At 45.6% G+C, this 17,662-nt stretch overlaps 1 protein-coding gene across 6 annotated transcripts in view; it reads left to right on the top strand.

Annotated features, from left to right (window-relative positions):
- Window positions 1–5,301: 5,301 nt before the first annotated feature.
- LOC308279936 (polycomb protein SCMH1) overlaps window positions 5,302–17,662 on the top strand; it is a 31,519-nt gene continuing 19,158 nt past the window's right edge. For 3 of the 6 annotated variants that reach the window (XM_080720159.1, XM_080720158.1, XM_080720157.1), the window contains exons 1-5: window positions 8,564–8,695; window positions 8,882–8,962; window positions 10,198–10,268; window positions 11,967–12,201; window positions 16,087–16,175. In XM_080720159.1, the coding sequence (XP_080576285.1) occupies window positions 8,593–8,695; window positions 8,882–8,962; window positions 10,198–10,268; window positions 11,967–12,201; window positions 16,087–16,175 (579 nt within the window). In that variant the 5' untranslated portion in view covers window positions 8,564–8,592. Of the gene's footprint in view, window positions 5,387–6,630; window positions 6,812–8,563; window positions 8,696–8,881; window positions 8,963–10,197; window positions 10,269–11,966; window positions 12,202–16,086; window positions 16,176–17,662 lie in introns of those variants that run through there. The other 3 variants (XM_080720160.1, XM_080720161.1, XM_080720162.1) reach the window with 3 other exon arrangements.

Here is a 17,662-nt window from a genome sequence, read left to right as displayed (position 1 = left end):
TCTCACCACCGCATGGTGGAGAGACCAATCCTCGTAGCGAGGCTCCCCCCTGGACAACAGATTGGCGCCGCCGTTCTGAAGGCCTGGAACATGGGAGGCTCTGAAGGAGCTCAGGCGCGGCACGCACCAGAGAGTCATCTCGCGCGCCAGCTGATCCAGCGTGCGAGGAGAGGCCGCCTTGTTTGTTGAGAAAGTACAAGGCTGCCATGTCGACCGTCCTGACCAGGACATGACAACCCCGGAGAAACGGTTCGAAATACTTGAGAGCCAAGTAGATCACCATTAACCCCAGATAACTGATGTGGTACTCCAACATGGCCGGGGTCCACAGACCCCTGGCTGAGCGCCCCTCGTGGGTGGCATCCCACCCCGAGCGGCTGGCGTCTGTGGTGATCACCTTGCGTGACACCACCACGCCTATGGAGACTCCAATCATTAACAACGCCTGGTCCCGCCATGGGACTAGCGCGTCCATGCAGGCCTAGCTGACCACCACTTCCCTGCACCCTTGCAGGGGAGGAATCCTGAGCGTCAGTGTCCACCGCCAGAACGGTCTCATATGAAACCTGCCCAGGCGAAGAAGCTGCACCGCTGAAGCCATCAGCCCTGCCAACTTCATACACTCCTTGTAACTGACCACTTGGTCCAATTGAAAGGAGCGAAGACACGTCAGGAACCCGTCCACCCCCTCTAGAGAGAGGCGGGCAGACAACGTGGTCGAATCCAGAGGTATCCCCAAGAAGGAGAACTGCTGGGAGGGCGTCAACATACTTTTGCCAAAAAGACGTTGAAAACCCAAGGCCTTCAGGTGGGCCAACACCAAGTTGGTGTAATATCCCTATTCCAGAAGGGATGCAGCCCCCCCCCTTTTTTCCGAACCAGGAAAAGGTCGAGTCCAGAAACCAAGCTGGTTCAGGTCTCGCAAGAGCTCTACTACAGCACCATCGCATAGTACCGAGCTTATTTCCTCACTCAGAGCCCCTGCTTACAAGCACGGGCTCGAGTGTAAATACCCCAGCTGGAAGCGGGGGTGGTTCAAGAAATGCAATCTAAGGCCACGTGTTACTGACGTAACACCCATTGCTCGGATTGCACAGTCCCCAATGTTTATCAGAATACCATAGGGTATTAAATAAACAAGGGTTCCGTTCGGAACCTAACCGTTTCACACAACGTGTTAACGTGCTGTGAAACGAGGGAGAAACCGTTAGGTTGCACGGGGGAGAAGGAACGTTGGGGATTAGCACTTCCGTAACCGGGAAGTTCCCCTCCTTATCCGGTGACGGCCGCGCCAACGGGCGTGACGTCACCATGTTGAACGGTGGTGGAAAGAGAAACAGAAAGAGCATTCTGCGAGATACGGTTCGTTACGTAAAAACATTTACCCCAGCACGGGGAAGAACGTGTAAACGTTTAAACCAGATCTGAGGCCTTTAATAGTTCCTTGCAGGGAAAAATAGGCCAACTCACAATCCCATACACCGATAGTGAAACACTTCCTGTCCTGCACTAGAATCGACACTACAGTGCCGTTTAGTGTAGGCAGAGGAGAATTGCACATAGGAGAAACCACACCACTGTGAACCGCAGTTAACATGGGTGGGAACCTCAGCATGTCTGCAACACATTCAGATTGTAACCTGTCTGCATGACTGCAAGACTGGGAAATCTGTTATCGTGAGTGAGTAGAGAACCCTGCATGGGCTCCATTACACTGAGTGGTTGCAAGCGATAAGAGGTTGTCCGTGCAAGTGTAGGAGTGAGCAGGCCACGCTTGCTCACAACTCTTTTTTTTTTTTTTTTTTTTAGACATTGGGGACAAGGGAGGCAGTAAACATTTTCATTATCCCTGCGTGGAATAAGGAAAATAAATATTAGCGCCTGGGGGAAGGAGGCCCCTGTGTAGTCAGGGACCCCTGTACCCCCAGTCCAAGTCATTTACGCCACCTCTTCCCACAGGTTCTGTGGGAGAAGTCCGGCTCGGCGTCCCTGAAGAGTGTTAAGATGCTGTAAACAGCACTCCATGCTCCTGTTCTGAACTGAACTCGGCACGACAGTGCCGCTCAGTGGACACAGAGGAGCAGAAGAGAAGCTTTGTTATTGTGACTAATAGCAAAACAGTGGAGCCCATTGCAAAACCAGGGAAAAACCTTTTAATTGTCACCAGTCTGCAGGACTGGGACAATAAGTAATCCTTTGAGTGATTAAAGAGCCCTGCATGGGTCTCTATACACTGACTGGCTGTAAGCAGAGAGGAGGGTCCTTTGTGCTCCGTGGAGACAGAGGAGAACAGCACAGAGGAGAAGCTTTGTTATTGTGACTAATAGCAAAACCGTGGAGCCCATTGCAAAAACCAGGGAAAAACCTTTTAATCGTCACCAGTCTGCAGGACTGGGACAATAAGTAATCCTTTGAGTGATTAAAGAGCCCTGCATGGGTCTCTATACACTGACTGGCTGTAAGCAGAGAGGAGGGTCCTTTGTGCTAGGGACAGAGAGGTAGGTAAACAAAGGTTTTGTTCGACCACCACACTCCCACTGATGACATGGGAAAAAAGCTACTGGGCAACAGAGATTTTCATTCTCCCCTGCATGGGAAGAACTCAAATGTCTGCATTCGGGGGGAGGAGGACCGTGTGCCGTCACGGAACCCAGACCCCGTGGAGGGCTAGGCCCTCAACCCTATGTCATCTAACACACCCACTTCCCACAAGCCTTGTGGGGAGAGCTGTGTTTAGTGCGCTTGAGCGCAAGTAAGTGGTGTCCTTGAGCCACAGTCCGAACCGAGGACTTGCAGGACTCACTTGTAGGAGGAATACTATGGGAGAAGAGCCTTCAACCAAATTCAGTCCCTCCTCATCCTCACTCTCAAATTCATCCCCGCCTTTAACAGCGTTGTTCGGAGGCGTGCCACCAGAACAAGAGCGTGCCAGGAAGATCCGGGCTCAGCCAGCATGGCCGAGAACGAAAAATCCAAGGGGAAGGAGGAGGAGGTCGCCGTTAGCCGCCCCCAGCATGGGGGCAACCAGGCGGACCAGTAGGTTCTCTCCCCTGAATAAAAACGGCGCCAGCCGTACCGGGGAGAGAGGGCGGGAACCGGCGTCGCCGCTCGCCGCCCCCGGCGTGGGAGCGGCCGGGCGGGGTCCCTCGAAGTTGCAGGCGCCAGCCGTAGGGCACCAGCGGAGCGCTGGAGCCCCCAATAGGCGTCGTGGCTGCAGGCGGGAACCGGAGCCGCCGCTAGCCGCTCCCAGCATGGGAGCGGCCGGGCGGACTAGCAGGCTCTCCTCCCTGGAACGGCGGAGCCGAACCTGCGGGAGAGAGGGCCGGCGTGTGGTCCCGTGAAGTTGCAGAACGCCAGCCGTAGGGCCCCAGCGGCGAGCTGGAGCCCCCGATAGGCGTAGTGGCTGCAGGCTGCAGACCGGGGCAGGAAGCAGCGCTGTGGCGTACAGCGCCGCGAGCCCCGGAGGCAGAAAGAACGTGGTGTTGTAGTTGCAGGCGGGAAAAAACCTCGCCGCTAGCCGCCCCCAGCGTGGGAGCGGCCGGGCGGGCTAGCAGGTTCTCCTCCCTGGGATGGCGGCTAGCCGAACCGGCGGGAGAGAGGGCGAGAACCGGCAAGTAGTCCCGTGACGTTGCAGCCGTCCGCCGTAGGGCACCAGCGGCGCGCTGGAGCCCCCTGTAGGCGTAGTGGCTGCAGGCTGCGGCCCGGGGCGAGAAGCAGCGCTGTGGCGTACAGCGCCGCGAGCCCCGGAGGCAGAAAAGTCCGGTGGAGGGAAAAAACAGGCAGGCCACAAAGCTAGTGGAGGCTAAGTGAAGGAAGCACAAAGCGGGCACCGCTGCGCGCCAAAACAACCTGCCAGGAGAGGCCCGGAGCCCTGGTCGGCGAGACCAGGGCGGCGGGGACAATACGAGAAAAGACCGGACAACAGTGGAAGGTCCTAGCCAGCTAGAAGTGAAAACAATAGCGACACCCAAGCTAGGGCGCGCTAGCAATCAGTGCCCTGGGCGAGGGCCTTCTAGCAGAGGCTACCAAACAAAGCAAGCAAGGCCACATGCTAACGCTCGAAAAACTCACCACATGAAGCAGCCTGCGATCATCGAGGGAAATTCCGAGGGTGGGTGTCCTCACCAGCGATAAGTCTCCAGCATCCAGACAGACCAAACTTCCAGGGGAACAAGGATAGCAGCATGCTAGCCGAGGGCCGTGGAACATCGGACATCGTGGCGTTGGCTAGCTAGCAGCTAAGCAAGGCTAAGCTAAGCTACACCAGGCTAACGCCCGATAGAAAGTCTGAGGGATGAGAACGGAAACTTTACCGTGGAGAAAGGTGTGTAAACCGATCACCGGAGAGTCGAAGAGAAGAAGAACGTACAGGAGAGATTCTATAAAAGCCAGTGGCCGACTTCCTAGCCGTCGCTTTAGGCAAAACTTTACAGAATACTAACAAATTGGCTGAGTTCGCGACACTAGTTGCAGGAGCAGAGGTGCGGAAAGAGGAAGTCATGATAGCCCAGGGGGCTTATATACACTCGGGGGCGGTGCCCTCGTTTGTGAGTGACAGCCCTTCGATAAAATCGTACGGGAGTTCATGAGTTTTACTCTGTTGCACCGCCAGATGGCGCTGATGTCCCATAGGAGGACCTTGTCTGGAGGTATGACAATAAACATAATGGCTGATAAATCATGAATGCCTGAACGGATTTCCAAGCGGATTTTTTTGTTTGAAAGCTGTGAACAGCATCTACACACGTGGTGCATCATCTAGGCATGGGTGTGCACTTTTTACACAATTGCACAATTACATGGAAGTCTATGGTAACCATGGCAACGCGAGACATTGAAGAGAAAAAATCATTGCAACATAATATTTATTGAATATTCAAGTTCATTGAATAGCAGTTAATTTCTCCGCACCTGTCCATCTCCATAAGTGTGCCACAGGACTTTCATCTATGGTGCCTGTTGTTATCTTTTAAATCCCTAACTCTATGGTTGTTACCCTCTAAGCGCCATTCGCCATTCCCACTGGGCAAGATAACTACAAAGATAATAACTATAACTTTCACCATGGTGTGAACACTGCCATCTACTTGGCTTAGATATTTTTATAGTTATAGTTATGGTGCTCAATGTGAATGGCCCTTTATATCTTTATACCTGCATCATCACCATCAACCACATTTTGGACAAATAACACATTTCGGCCGCCAGGGGTCAGTGATTCCCTGTTTTTCTCCAGCCATTCCAATCCTCCCAGTCTCGTGTGGCTCTGCCCAGCAAATGTTGGCAAAACACCCCCCTCCTCATCGCGTAAGGGGGAAAAAATGGCGGACAGGCACTAAATCCACATCAGAAAAAAATAATAATAACACAAACATTACAAAGCCAGGTAAACATGGTCGGATGTGCAATGAAGCAACATCCCGCCCTATGCATGCACGACTTCAGTGTTATAACCACCTCATGGTCGTACATGATGTAGTTTAACTTGCACGTTGGTTGGTTGGTTTGGGAACGCGCTAGCACGCTCTATATACTGCTAATGCTAATATTTATAATCAGGTCAACGAGCTAGCCAGCTTTAGCATGTTAGGATAGCTTCTACGAGCATGTGAGTGTGGTATTATAGCATATTAGCTTGTCGGATAGCAGCAAGGAAGCCTTTTACGTCCCCGCGCGAGCGGCGCCGTTACTTGGGGGAGGAGGACACGTTTTTATCATATTTTTGTAGCCTCCTTTTCAGCGGCGTCAGTTCAGAAAAAAACTAAGGTATGGCAACATGACTGGTGTCTTGCACGCGCGCCCTCCAGTCATGTTGCCATACCTTAGCAACAGGCACGATTATTACAGTACATTTTATTATTTTCCCCTGTAGCCAAGGCAGCTGCCATAGCTTGCCATACCCAAAATGACGCCTCTGCTCCTTTTGGAACGACCCGGTGTCGTACCTCCTCGTCTATGACTACTAGAGCCACGTCTCAAATGGCGCACAAAAACCGAGCATTTTACCGTTAAAATGAGCTTGTATTAAAGCCAGCTCTCATGTAAGTGTAATACTAGTAGTAATTATAATGTAGTAAATGTGTAACAACAACACAAGTGTCAGCCATGCATGCAGCAGGGCGGGTTGGTTGTTGGGGAGAGAGAGAGAGGGCTTCCATGTGTCGACGTTAGCTTTTGTGTTTTCTGTTTTGAATGGGGAAACGCTTCGTTCGTTGTCGCGCGGCGGCGCCTGAAAAATCGCCGATCTACAAGCTCACAGCGCGAGGCGTCCGTGCTGCGATTAGATCTTGCGGATCGTATATTTTTTTTCGGGCGCGCGACGTCTGCCGCCGTTTGTTATGTTGTCTCGCCGTTGACAGGCAGCGTGTTTGCTTCACATGTGTGTCAGTAGGTTCAGCCGACTCGCACTCATTGTTGGGATACTTGTTTTTTTAAGAGATGAGGCTTTCTTTGTTTGTTTGTTTGTTTGTTTAGTTTTAGGCACTTTTATGACAAGTCTCCACTTTGTTATTAGCTTATTAAATAAGTTATAGCTTCGTAGAGCTTGTCTATTAATGCCACCAGACCAGTACCACCAGTCAGTTGTTGTTCCCCCTCCTGTCACTTTTTTTCTCCTCCTTTTCCCAGCAGACTGGGGAAAAAGGAGGGAGGCAGCGCTGCTTTCATTTGGACGCCGTCCCCCCTTCCCCTGACGCAAGAAAAAGGCGCACTTCTATTGAAAGGAAGAAGAGGAGAGAGAGAGAGAGAGAGGAGAAGAAATCAACTGGGAAGAGGAGAGAAACGTTTCCACACACTGGTATGAAGTTCTAAGGTATGTAACTTAACGGTTTATTCAGCTCTGTATGAGTCGAGTTGTGTGCGGTCAGTAGTAAAGCTGGATTGTTTGTTCTATTAGCCTATAACAAACATATAGGCCAAAAGGTTGGTCTGTCTGTGACTGGCTGAGTTGTGATATTTTTGTTAGATAAAGAGGCACGGATTTGTTTATTTTAATAAGGAAGCCATTGAAGACAGAAAACAGGAGTGTCAATAGTATTGTAGAATTGGATGCAAACATACACTATTACTTAACTATTATCAATGATTAGCAATTTATATGTTTGTATTTCAAAACTATAAAACACCAGTGTGTGTGTGTGTGTGTGTGTGTGTGTGTGTGTGTGTGTGTGTGTGTGTGTGTGTGTTTGTGTGTGTGGTGATTTGTGGGGAAAACAGTGGTTTGAAGTGTTTGTTTACATCCGTCTGACCCGTTGACCTGCATGTTGTGTCTATGACTGCCTACCCCATCAGGTTGAGTTTACAGGGGTCACAGAACCTCAAAGCTGAACCACTCCACACATGCCCACATTCAATGACAAAGAGGCAGTTTAGTTAAATCGTTCCGGTCGATTGATACAATGACCATTTGTTGATGCAGGCATTTGTGCGGTATTTAATTAGGCTTATTGCGAATTCAATCGTACTTGCTTGCAATGCAACCACGTGTTGAGTAAATAATATCCTGCAGAGTTGAGTTAAGCGAGTCAGTCAGTTAGCCTGTTGGATGTTGTGTAGTGTGTTTTGGGTGACTGACTAGGGCAGGCTGACAGCTGGGGTACCCTTTTTGTTGTAACCTCCCATCTGCCTCCCACTGTGGCCCCCCGCCTGCCTAGAGAGGACCGCAGGCCAGCCTGCTAACAAGGCTAGGTGCAGACTGCCTTTGAAGCGCTACAATACAATTCAACAAGTAGAAGCAGCATGTCTCTAGCCTCCTTTTTAATTTCTTTATTTAGTTGCACCCTTAATTGTTCTTGTATTGGTGTCGTGATTGTTTTGTGTGCCTTTTCTTGTCCCTGATGCACTGTGTAACCATAGATGAAAGTGCAATAAAGTGGAAACGAGGGCTACCTGGGAGTGAGCCAACGGTCTTTGAGCCGAAAGGTCAAACGTTGATATCAATTTACATCATAATCTTATGCCATCCAGGAAACATAAGGTGGGGGAAGTGACGTGGCATAAGACACGCTTTCAAGACAAGCTTTCAAATTGCAATCAGTCTCATCCTTCTATCGGACGTTGTATACCATATTATGTTAATTGACCATCCTTCTTGCCCTCAACCTTTAACCACCAAATTGCAAGTTTCCGGAAATTCATTGTGTGTTATACAGTGGTTGTCAGACAAACAAACTAACTACAATACCAACGACCATTACAACAACAGCCAATGTCAAAACACAAATATTTCTGCGGCGCCCGCTGGCCTACTGGTCCGGGAGCATACCACTTAGTCATTGCCACACAGGCATGGATGCCTGGTGGCGTCACCGGTTCGATTCCCGATCCGGACGACCTTTGCCGCATGTCACTCCCTGTCTCTCCCCACATTTCCTGTCAGTCTGTCCTATCAATAAAGGCATAAAATCTTATATATTTTTTTATAATAATACATTTTGAATAATACATTTTGAGTCATTATAGACAAGAGTGGTATTACATAATTAGTACATACAGACAGAGACAAGTACCACCACTACAATGACTTTGCAGCTCATCCAATTATCGGCTGTGAACGAAACTGTTGCACACCTTTTTGTTGAACTCCACAAAAGCATGGCTGATGCTATTTTAGACGCTTTTCTCTTTCAGAGAGTTCACTGTTGTCGTGAACTTGGTCAGTATCGCTGGAGCATGAGGAAGCCGGTGCCACAGAAAGGTAAGCCTTTTATGTTTTTCCTATTTCTCTCCATCTGTGGAACTAATTCAGAAACGTAAACAAGTTGCTGTTAAAATATGTTGTATTAAATAGTGTTGCAGACAGTTATCAATTCTCTTCTTATTGATTATTCAATGGCTTTTTCTTGTTATTATAGCATCTCTTCTCTATCACATTCTGCTTTAGCTATCGAGTGGAAAGATGCCAGACGGATCAAGCATGCCCGCAGTGGACGCCCCTCCCGGGTGCCTTCCCAGTACCAAGGAGGTACAGCAAGTAAACCGCTGAAGTAGGGCTGCAACTACCCACTATTGTCTTAGCGATTATTTTATCAATACATTTGATCTGCTAAATCAATTAGTTTGATCAACTGTTGCAGCCCTATTGTTAGACTTTTTGGTCCATGATATGCTACTGTATTTAAAGACATCTACTGTTATATCTCTGTATTATTGTGTGTACTGTATATCATTTATTCCGTGTTATCTGTAGATATCACAAGTACTCAAGGCTATAATAATAATCAAACACACGCTAGATAATGTTTAATAACTGACTGTCCCGTTCCCGTGAAGAAACAAGCAAATTAAAGTTTAGTTTTTTTTCCAGAAGCCCTTGAACATACTGTAGGTTGGAATGCTGTCAATGATGTTAACTAAACATTAAAAACAATGATTTTGTTTATATGATAAACTTACATTTCATATCACACATCATTATGCACTCCTGTAACTTTCACCAGCCAAAATAAATAAATAAATAGATTTTATTTTATTTTAATAGTTGACTGAATTGATTCGTTTAATTGTTGCAGCCCCTACACTCAAGCACTGACTGCATTGTTGGGGCGAAATGCCAGAGTAATTGCCTCAGTTATCTTATCTGTCTCAATTTCTTTCCTGTTGTGGGGGGAAATTGCACAAGTTAACAAGTTACCGGTATGTCAAATGTCAATTACAAATCACTAAATGAAAAAACACAATCTCTTAAGGCTGCAGCCTCCTAACGACGGCAAAACCTTTCAGCTTCAGCAAGGCTAGCTAAACCGAACAAAGTTCTTACAGCAGGGTTCTTCAATGTTTTTCAGCCCAAGGACACCTTAGCTGAGAGATGAAGCAGGGACCCCCACTACATATTGTATAAAACTGTGTTGCAGATGAAACCTTTTCATAGTTTTCATAGATAGTTGGATTCATGCAAATGTGTTTTTTTTAGATAGTTAGCCTTTTTAAACCCTTAATATATAATACCAGAACGGGTATTTTAGCTATGTTTTGTTTAAGTGAGTGTTTTTTTTTTTATTATAAATATTGAATCAATTAACAAGAGCGTGTGATTATATAATAATTACATTGGATCCACCGGAACATGGGTTCCTTTTTCCACTTCTTTAAAGTAACCATTTCACAAGGCTTTCACCCGACAGAGGACGATCTGTAAGCTGTCTGAACTCCATTGTACTGGAACATGTTTCAGCCCATCTTGTGCTCATCCGTCTGCAGGTCATTTCAGCTGGGAGAAATACCTGAAGGAGACTGGAGCCAGTGCTGCACCCGCCTCCTGCTTCAGACAGGTGAATGAACCACTAGAGCTTTGGTAGCCTGGCATGGCCAGACTGAGGGCAATTTTCTATTTTGCACTGGCAAATTTGTCTCGTTTCCAGGCCAAACCATCGGTTTGGCTCCATACATTGGCCATAATTTGACCCTATTTTGGTCATGTGACATGTCATTATAGGAGAACATTTAAAAAAAATACCAGATCGGCAAGCTTACAACGCATTGTGTAGTGATGCATTGTGAGCTTGTTGATCTTGAATCCTGGTATATATATTTTATCGAATCTATACGGTTTTCCAAATTGATTATTCCATTTTGCACTTTATGATCACATATTGGTCCAAACAACACCAGTCATCATTGGTCTAGGATCAGGGATCGGGATCGGCATCAGACCCAAAAGTCTGGCATTGGCCGCGCTCTAGAAATGAAAGCACAATTGCTACTGGTCACTCACTATCCTAGATATGAACACACAATCTCTACTGGAGATGAACACACAATCTCTATTGGTCACTCACTATCCTAGATATGAACACACAACTCTACTAGATATGAACACACAATCTCTACTGCTCACTGTCCCGAAGATGGGTAAGCAGTAAGCACACATTCTTGAATTGATTTTGTACCTTAACAATCAGTCTGGAAACAATGGACCCTTTTCACAGTTGTGTTACAACAGGGTAAAAACAGCTGCAGCTACAGTATGATTAAGAATGTGGATACTGTGGGACTGATTTTGGTGTACCATTTAGCAAGCATTGACAATACCATTGACTATTGTCAGTGCATGCTCTTTGCACTAAATCAAACAGATTAGTTATTAATTCAATTAACTGCAGCTGTCATTAATCTGCAATGCCACACCTGTGAAAAGGGTCGATAAAACATAATACTGTATAATTAAGAAATATTCAGATTTTAATAGATAATCATAGAAAATATACGCACATTAGCCATTGAATTTTCCATTAGACACATTGAATAATTTAGTTTATAGAGAGAGAATATATTAAAATAATTTCCCTCAGTCATTGAGTAACGATTATGATTAATAAGCATGACCACACTATGGATGAAATAATCACATTGATCACTTCATCACATCCTCTATAATAGCCTATATAGTGAATGAGAGAAAGAAGTACATTCAAATAAATTCCACGAGTCTTAACGATTATGTTTAATAATCATGACCACACTCTAGGAAGAATGATTACGCTTATCATTTTAGTCATTACTGTGCAGCCATAATGCCGTTTCTTTTTCTCCGGGGGGGAACAGTCTGAAGTGGTTGGCCTCAGATAGGCCATTGTTGTCTTTCTCACCGCTTTACTAGGCCTGTCACAATTATTACATAATAATTGCCTAATCACAATTATTTTGTCATGATCATTTGAGATGTTGACAAAAGGTTCATACATTTAAAATAAAAAGTGGAAATAGCAGATCTACAGGCTCGCGATGCAATATATCTTTTAAGAGTAAAATATTAATAAATATGGCATATTTTGGCCTTAATACATTAGTTATTTCGATTATTGATCGGTCATTGTCATTTCTTCGTGCAAGCTTTTGTCATATCTGCCCCGTTCAACCTTTGTTTACAAGGCCTAAAAAGCCACACGATTAAATTGTTGATCGCATTCATTTGCATGACAATGAATCGTCATAATGGTGACGGCCCTACCTCTAACCCCCTGTCCCAGAGCGCCACGCCCCCGGTGAACGAGTTCAAGGCGGGCATGAAGCTGGAGGCCCAGGACCCCCGCAACACCACCTCCACCTGCATCGCCACCGTGGTGGGCCTGACCGGCTCGCGGCTGCGCCTGCGGCTGGACGGCTCCGACAACAAGAACGACTTCTGGCGCCTGGTGGACTCCTCCGAGATCCAGCCCATCGGCAACTGTGAGAAGAACGGGGGCATGCTGCAGCCACCGCTGGGTGAGTCACGTGCAAGCGCACACACACACACACACACCCACTAGGGCTGTCACAATTATTACATAATCGTCTAATCGCAATTATCTATACTATAATTTTGCGAATGTCTGTCTGAGTGAGTGAGTGAGTGAGTGAGTGAGTGAGTGTCTGTCACAGCGTTTCTCCTCAGTGGCTGGAGCAATTGATCTGAAATCGCATCACCATTAGCATATGAACACACCTGACATAACTGTGAAGCCCGTTTGTCACTTTCACAAATCGTATGCTGTATATTAGCATTTTTATGCTGTATCTATATCTATTTAGCCTACAGTACCTTTTGTGACCACACATGTTAAGGGAGGGGCGCTGTTGTTCAGGCCATGCACAATCACACACAAACCCACACACACACACACACACACACACACACGGGGGGGGGGGGGGGGGGGGAGTGTGTGTGTGTGTGTGCAGGCGGGCGGGCGGGCGGGCGGGCTGGGGGGGGGGGGGGGGGGGGGGGGCAGTATCTCTGTAGCCATTAAACGAAACGGGTTTCTTACATTGATGCTCCTACATCATGCAAGCACCAGTTAAAGTTACTTTCCATCCCTCATATACTGTGTGTAACCCACACACTGCACATCATTTTGGAGCTCATATCTTTGAACGGGTAAGGGCTAGTTTGACATAATCGTGATTCTCTTTCATAATCGTCATAATCGTTTCCATGTTGAAAAATGTTCATATATTTAAAAGAAAGTCAAAAATAGAGGAAATAGCAGATCTACAAGCTCACAACGCGTCGTATCGCGACACGTTGTGAGCTTGTAGATCGGCTATTTCCACTATCAATGTTCTTTTTTAACTCATTAAAAGCCAACCCCGCGATGTCGCGGGAAAAGTAATAGAGTATCTATAGTGCCATCCACGCGATGTCGCGGGAAAAGTAATATATTACTGTAACGGCGAGTAAAAATACCTAGTACAATGGCCGACGCTCCGGAGACGAAATCCGCGCTGATTTGTCATCATCACGGCTCCACGAGCACACAATAGTCATCCCATAACATTGAGGTGGACGGCCGATCTCATCTTTAATGTCCATTATCTCAAAACTACACTTTAGAAGCTAGGATGGAGGCAGATGCTCGCTTATTTTACACAGTTATAAAAGCTCCCGGTCGGCCATTACACAACTCCACGTGGACACGCATCGGTTCCGGCGCACGATCCGATGACGTCAGACCGGAAGTACTTCCGGTCTAGACTTCTGGCCTTCAAAATAAGACAGCGGCCGTTAATGGGGCCGGGAGGGGGCACTCTGGACCCCCTAATCCGTTAATGTCCTGGGCTCAGAATGAGTTAAGTGTAAAGTTGTCAAATATGTCAGTCATTTCTTTGTATATTTAGGTTATGTGTCATATCTACCATGTGCAACTTCAAAGCCTAAAATTCAAACAGAAACGTAATTGTCCACGACAAAAACACAATTAAATCGTTAATCGCAATTATTTGAGTGAAAATTAATCGTCATGTAAAATGTCCTAATCGTGACAGCCCTAACACACACACACACACACACACACACACACACACACACACACACACACACATGCACACTAGGGCTGTCCCCGGCTCAGGATTTATCTTGTCGAATCAGATTCGGTTCTTTTTCATATTGAAAATAGCTCTTTCTGACCTTATTGGAGGCGACAATTGCAATTGTTTCAGAAACTTTCTGTGCTGATTTAGAGCACATTACATGCAGTGCATTCAGTGCAGTGCAACAGAGCCATATGAATGTCTATTTAAAATGTAAAAGCAATGAACATGATCCTACATGATATGATGGCAAGAAAACAAACAAAAAAACTAAAACACGCAGAAGGCTCGAATCAAATAATTTGCATCGACAGAGGGGGTCCTCGACTGACTATTCGAATCGTCGATTTTCAGAGGACAGGCCTAATGCGCGCACACATCCATGTTCTTGTTTTAAATAATAAAAATCGAACCTCTGTTCGAAGTGGAGCTGTGTGTGTGTGTGTGTGTGTGTGTGTGTGTGTGTGTGTGTATTGCAGTTGATGCTCAGGGCAGGCTAGACTCAACAGCACCTCTCTGGTCACCCAGGGTACTCAGGCTACACCAGAGGCTACATACAGACAGACAGACAGACACACACTGCCACGTATAGGGAGCTTGTGTTCCACACAGCTCCAAAAATGGGACCTTGTTTATCTTAGCTGTTTCAGCATTTCCCATGTCGACCACAAGATGTCAGTGAATTAACCTGCTATGGCCCATGGAGTTTGATAGCCGTGTTCATAAATAACTGCAAAGAATAAACAAGCTTAGGGTTTTGTTTTGTTATGCTGTGTGCTGCCTTCAGAGCTTATGACCAGTCCAGGTCACACATTATCTGACCCAATAGAACACACTGTGTTGCTCTGGGTTCTCTGACTGTGGTCAGAGATAACCTATATGTTGTTTGTTATATCTTTCAATCTGGGAACGCGTCTACGTCATTCATTTCTGAAACTCTTAAGCCCCATTTATACTTCCCCATGTGACGGAGTTGGATGCCGAAAATAGCGGATCTGCAAGCTCGCAGCGTGTCTCGAATGAGACGTGCTGTGAGCTTGCATGATCTGCTATTTTCCAGCATAGGATGTGTCGCACCACTCGCACAGAGACGTTTAAATAAAGCGAGTGCAGGAGAGATGGAGGGAAACTGTATAGGCACTTTATTTTATGTTTGGCCTCGGAGCCCTTAAATGAGGAAGAGCACTCATTGAGAGGCCAAGGTGGTATGACATTGGACTGTGCTCAAGAGGCATGAATTGCAGCGCAAAGTCCCAACGTTTTCAGCCCACAGAGGGCATGTGATTTACGTTGGAAATAGGGAGACCTTTGCATTGCGATGAACACTTGAGTTGAGACTGGCACCAGAACCAATTGCATTATGAAGTGGCACATTAGACAATTTACTCGCTTGAAAAGGCGGTTTTAGTGTTGCTCTTTAAATTCCTGAAGCCCATATTTTTGGTTCAACATCAAGGCTCTGATGTTTTGAAAACATAAAATGTCACTAGCCCTTATATGTGTGTGTGTGTGTGTGTGTGTGTGTGTGTGTGTGTGTGTGTGTGTGTGTGTGTGTGTGTGTTTATAGGCTCTTATTCAGAGCAATTGGAATGAATATAACTATGATTACAGTATGTGCTGCTAGTTTGAAGTACATGAATGTCTTTGTATATAATGTTGTCAACAGTGGTGGAAAGTTACATTTACTCAATTTACTCAATTTAACCCAAGTACTGTACTTTAACTTTGATTGACTATTTCCCTTATTCAATACTTTATACTTGTGGTATTGTGGTACTTTTACTTGAGTTATTGGTTCTCAAAGAACTGTTTCTTTTTTTAAAGAAATACGAGTATTGAATATTTATTCTTTTTTCAAAAAGTGAAAACTTTTAAGACTCCTGGCACAAAATATTTTCAGATGGGCAGGGTTTCCTGCAGGAAAAAGTCTTGACCAGGGGGGGCGCGTGCGCCGAAAATCTTTGATAATTAATTATTTAATTCAAGTAATTAATTCACTTAATTTGTAATATAAATTCTTAATTTTGCCCTATAAAAAAACACATGAGCCCATGATGACGGAAAACACAACTAAATTAATTCCCTTATTTTAGACTAATTATTATTTTTGCCCTCAACATAAAAGGAGAGGTTGACTCTTGTCTCTTGGCCAGGGGGGACAGATTTTAGGCCAGGGGGCCCCCCTGGCCTATAAAGTGCTGCAGGAAACCCTGATGGGGTCCGTGGCAGTCTTATCATTTTGGGGCTCCTTGACATGAAGTGAGTACCTCTTAACCCTTGAACAACCTTATGTCCTCTGGTCAGGCTTCCGTCTCAATGCATCCTCCTGGCCCATGTTCCTGCTGAAGACCCTCAACGGGGCTGAGATGGCCCCCTCACGCATCTTTCACAAGGTAACTAAAGGCCACTTTTAACCGCACAGATTCGGCGACGATTCGGCGGCGGAAAGCGTCTGTTGCCGAACGGGAGCTCATCGTCAGGTTTTCGGCAGCGGGTCGGGAACCTTATCGACCGAAAACTGGAAAACTGGACTTGCTCAGTTTTGTTCAGTCGCCCCTCGCCGTCGGTAAGATTGAGGGAGTTGTAGAATAGTTTACTACTGCTCCAAAACCAAGCCAAAACAAGCCAGAGACATTTTCCCGTCGCATATTTTTACTAAATACCATATTCTCAATCTCAACTCTCAATTCCTATTCCAATCGGATCCAAAGCAAAGCTAGTAGTAGGCTAGTAATAGTCCATCAAGTGCCCGTGTTGTTGTTTTCTTTTTTTTCCTCCTCTGCACGGAGAACAGAGCTGCCTCCGGCCGGGTTAGGGTTGCCAGATTCTGTGAGTGAAATACGCGACCAGGTCTATGAAAATAAGCCCAAAAGCGCGACCAGTTTCACCTCTGAACTCTATTACATTAGTTATTTTATAAAATAATGTTGAAAGCAAGGCCAAATAAGCAACTACACTTCAGAAACAAGCCCAAACAAAAGCAACCCACACAACTAGCAACATTATAGGAAAACAGGATCAACGTTGCTTATAAGGAGCAGACCTGGCACCACTGCCATACAGTAACTACAGTCGGCGTCGTCTGAAAAAAATTAAATAAAAAATAAGTGCTTAGTTTTTTGCAGTTCTTTGCAGTCTGTGTACAGTCAGAAGGAGTCTCCTGTAGGCTGTTTGGTGTGTAGACACCTTAACTGTACAAGACTCACCAGCTCCGCATGCAGCAACGTTCACACATACTGTACATGAAGTAGCATGAAGTCTGCATATTATCATCACTCCAGATTGTTCAAACTAATCGATTTAATAGATTATAAAAAATATGAATTATATATTCTATTATATATTATTATTATGAGATTAATTATCAATTAAAAAATGTAGATCTTTGTGCTAAAAAGTATGAAATAACACAAGTGGTTAATCGACTCTTTGAATACATTCAGTCACTCATACGTTTACACCAACATCTTTATCTTGACCCATTTAACTATGAGCATACCCAACATGTGATGAAAGAATACATGCTCCCACGTGTGTAGATGAAACAGGCAAAATGCACACATTTCCATGTTCATGCAAGGGACAAGAGGGTTGTAAAATAATTATTTTGTTTAGTTGTCAATATCATATTTATTTTTCTGTCGATATCCATTTGTGTAGGCTATCACATTTTATGAGATACAAAGGTATTATTATACCCACAGCTTTTTATTTGTTGCGATCCTTAATGAATACCATTCTGATCAATTAAAATTTGTTTTACGGTCTGTGAGTCATAACCGCATTTACACCTTAAATAACCATTGATTAACCAGGTCATGAAGTCCGCTAACCAGTGCAAAACTGTCTGTTTATTGCGACCGTCAGGTCGCAGTTACTA

This window comes from Nannobrachium achirus (assembly GCF_963921795.1).
Source record: "Nannobrachium achirus genome assembly, chromosome: 2".
Classification (NCBI taxonomy): domain Eukaryota; kingdom Metazoa; phylum Chordata; class Actinopteri; order Myctophiformes; family Myctophidae; genus Nannobrachium; species Nannobrachium achirus.
This window is presented reverse-complemented; position numbering and strand designations above follow the sequence as displayed.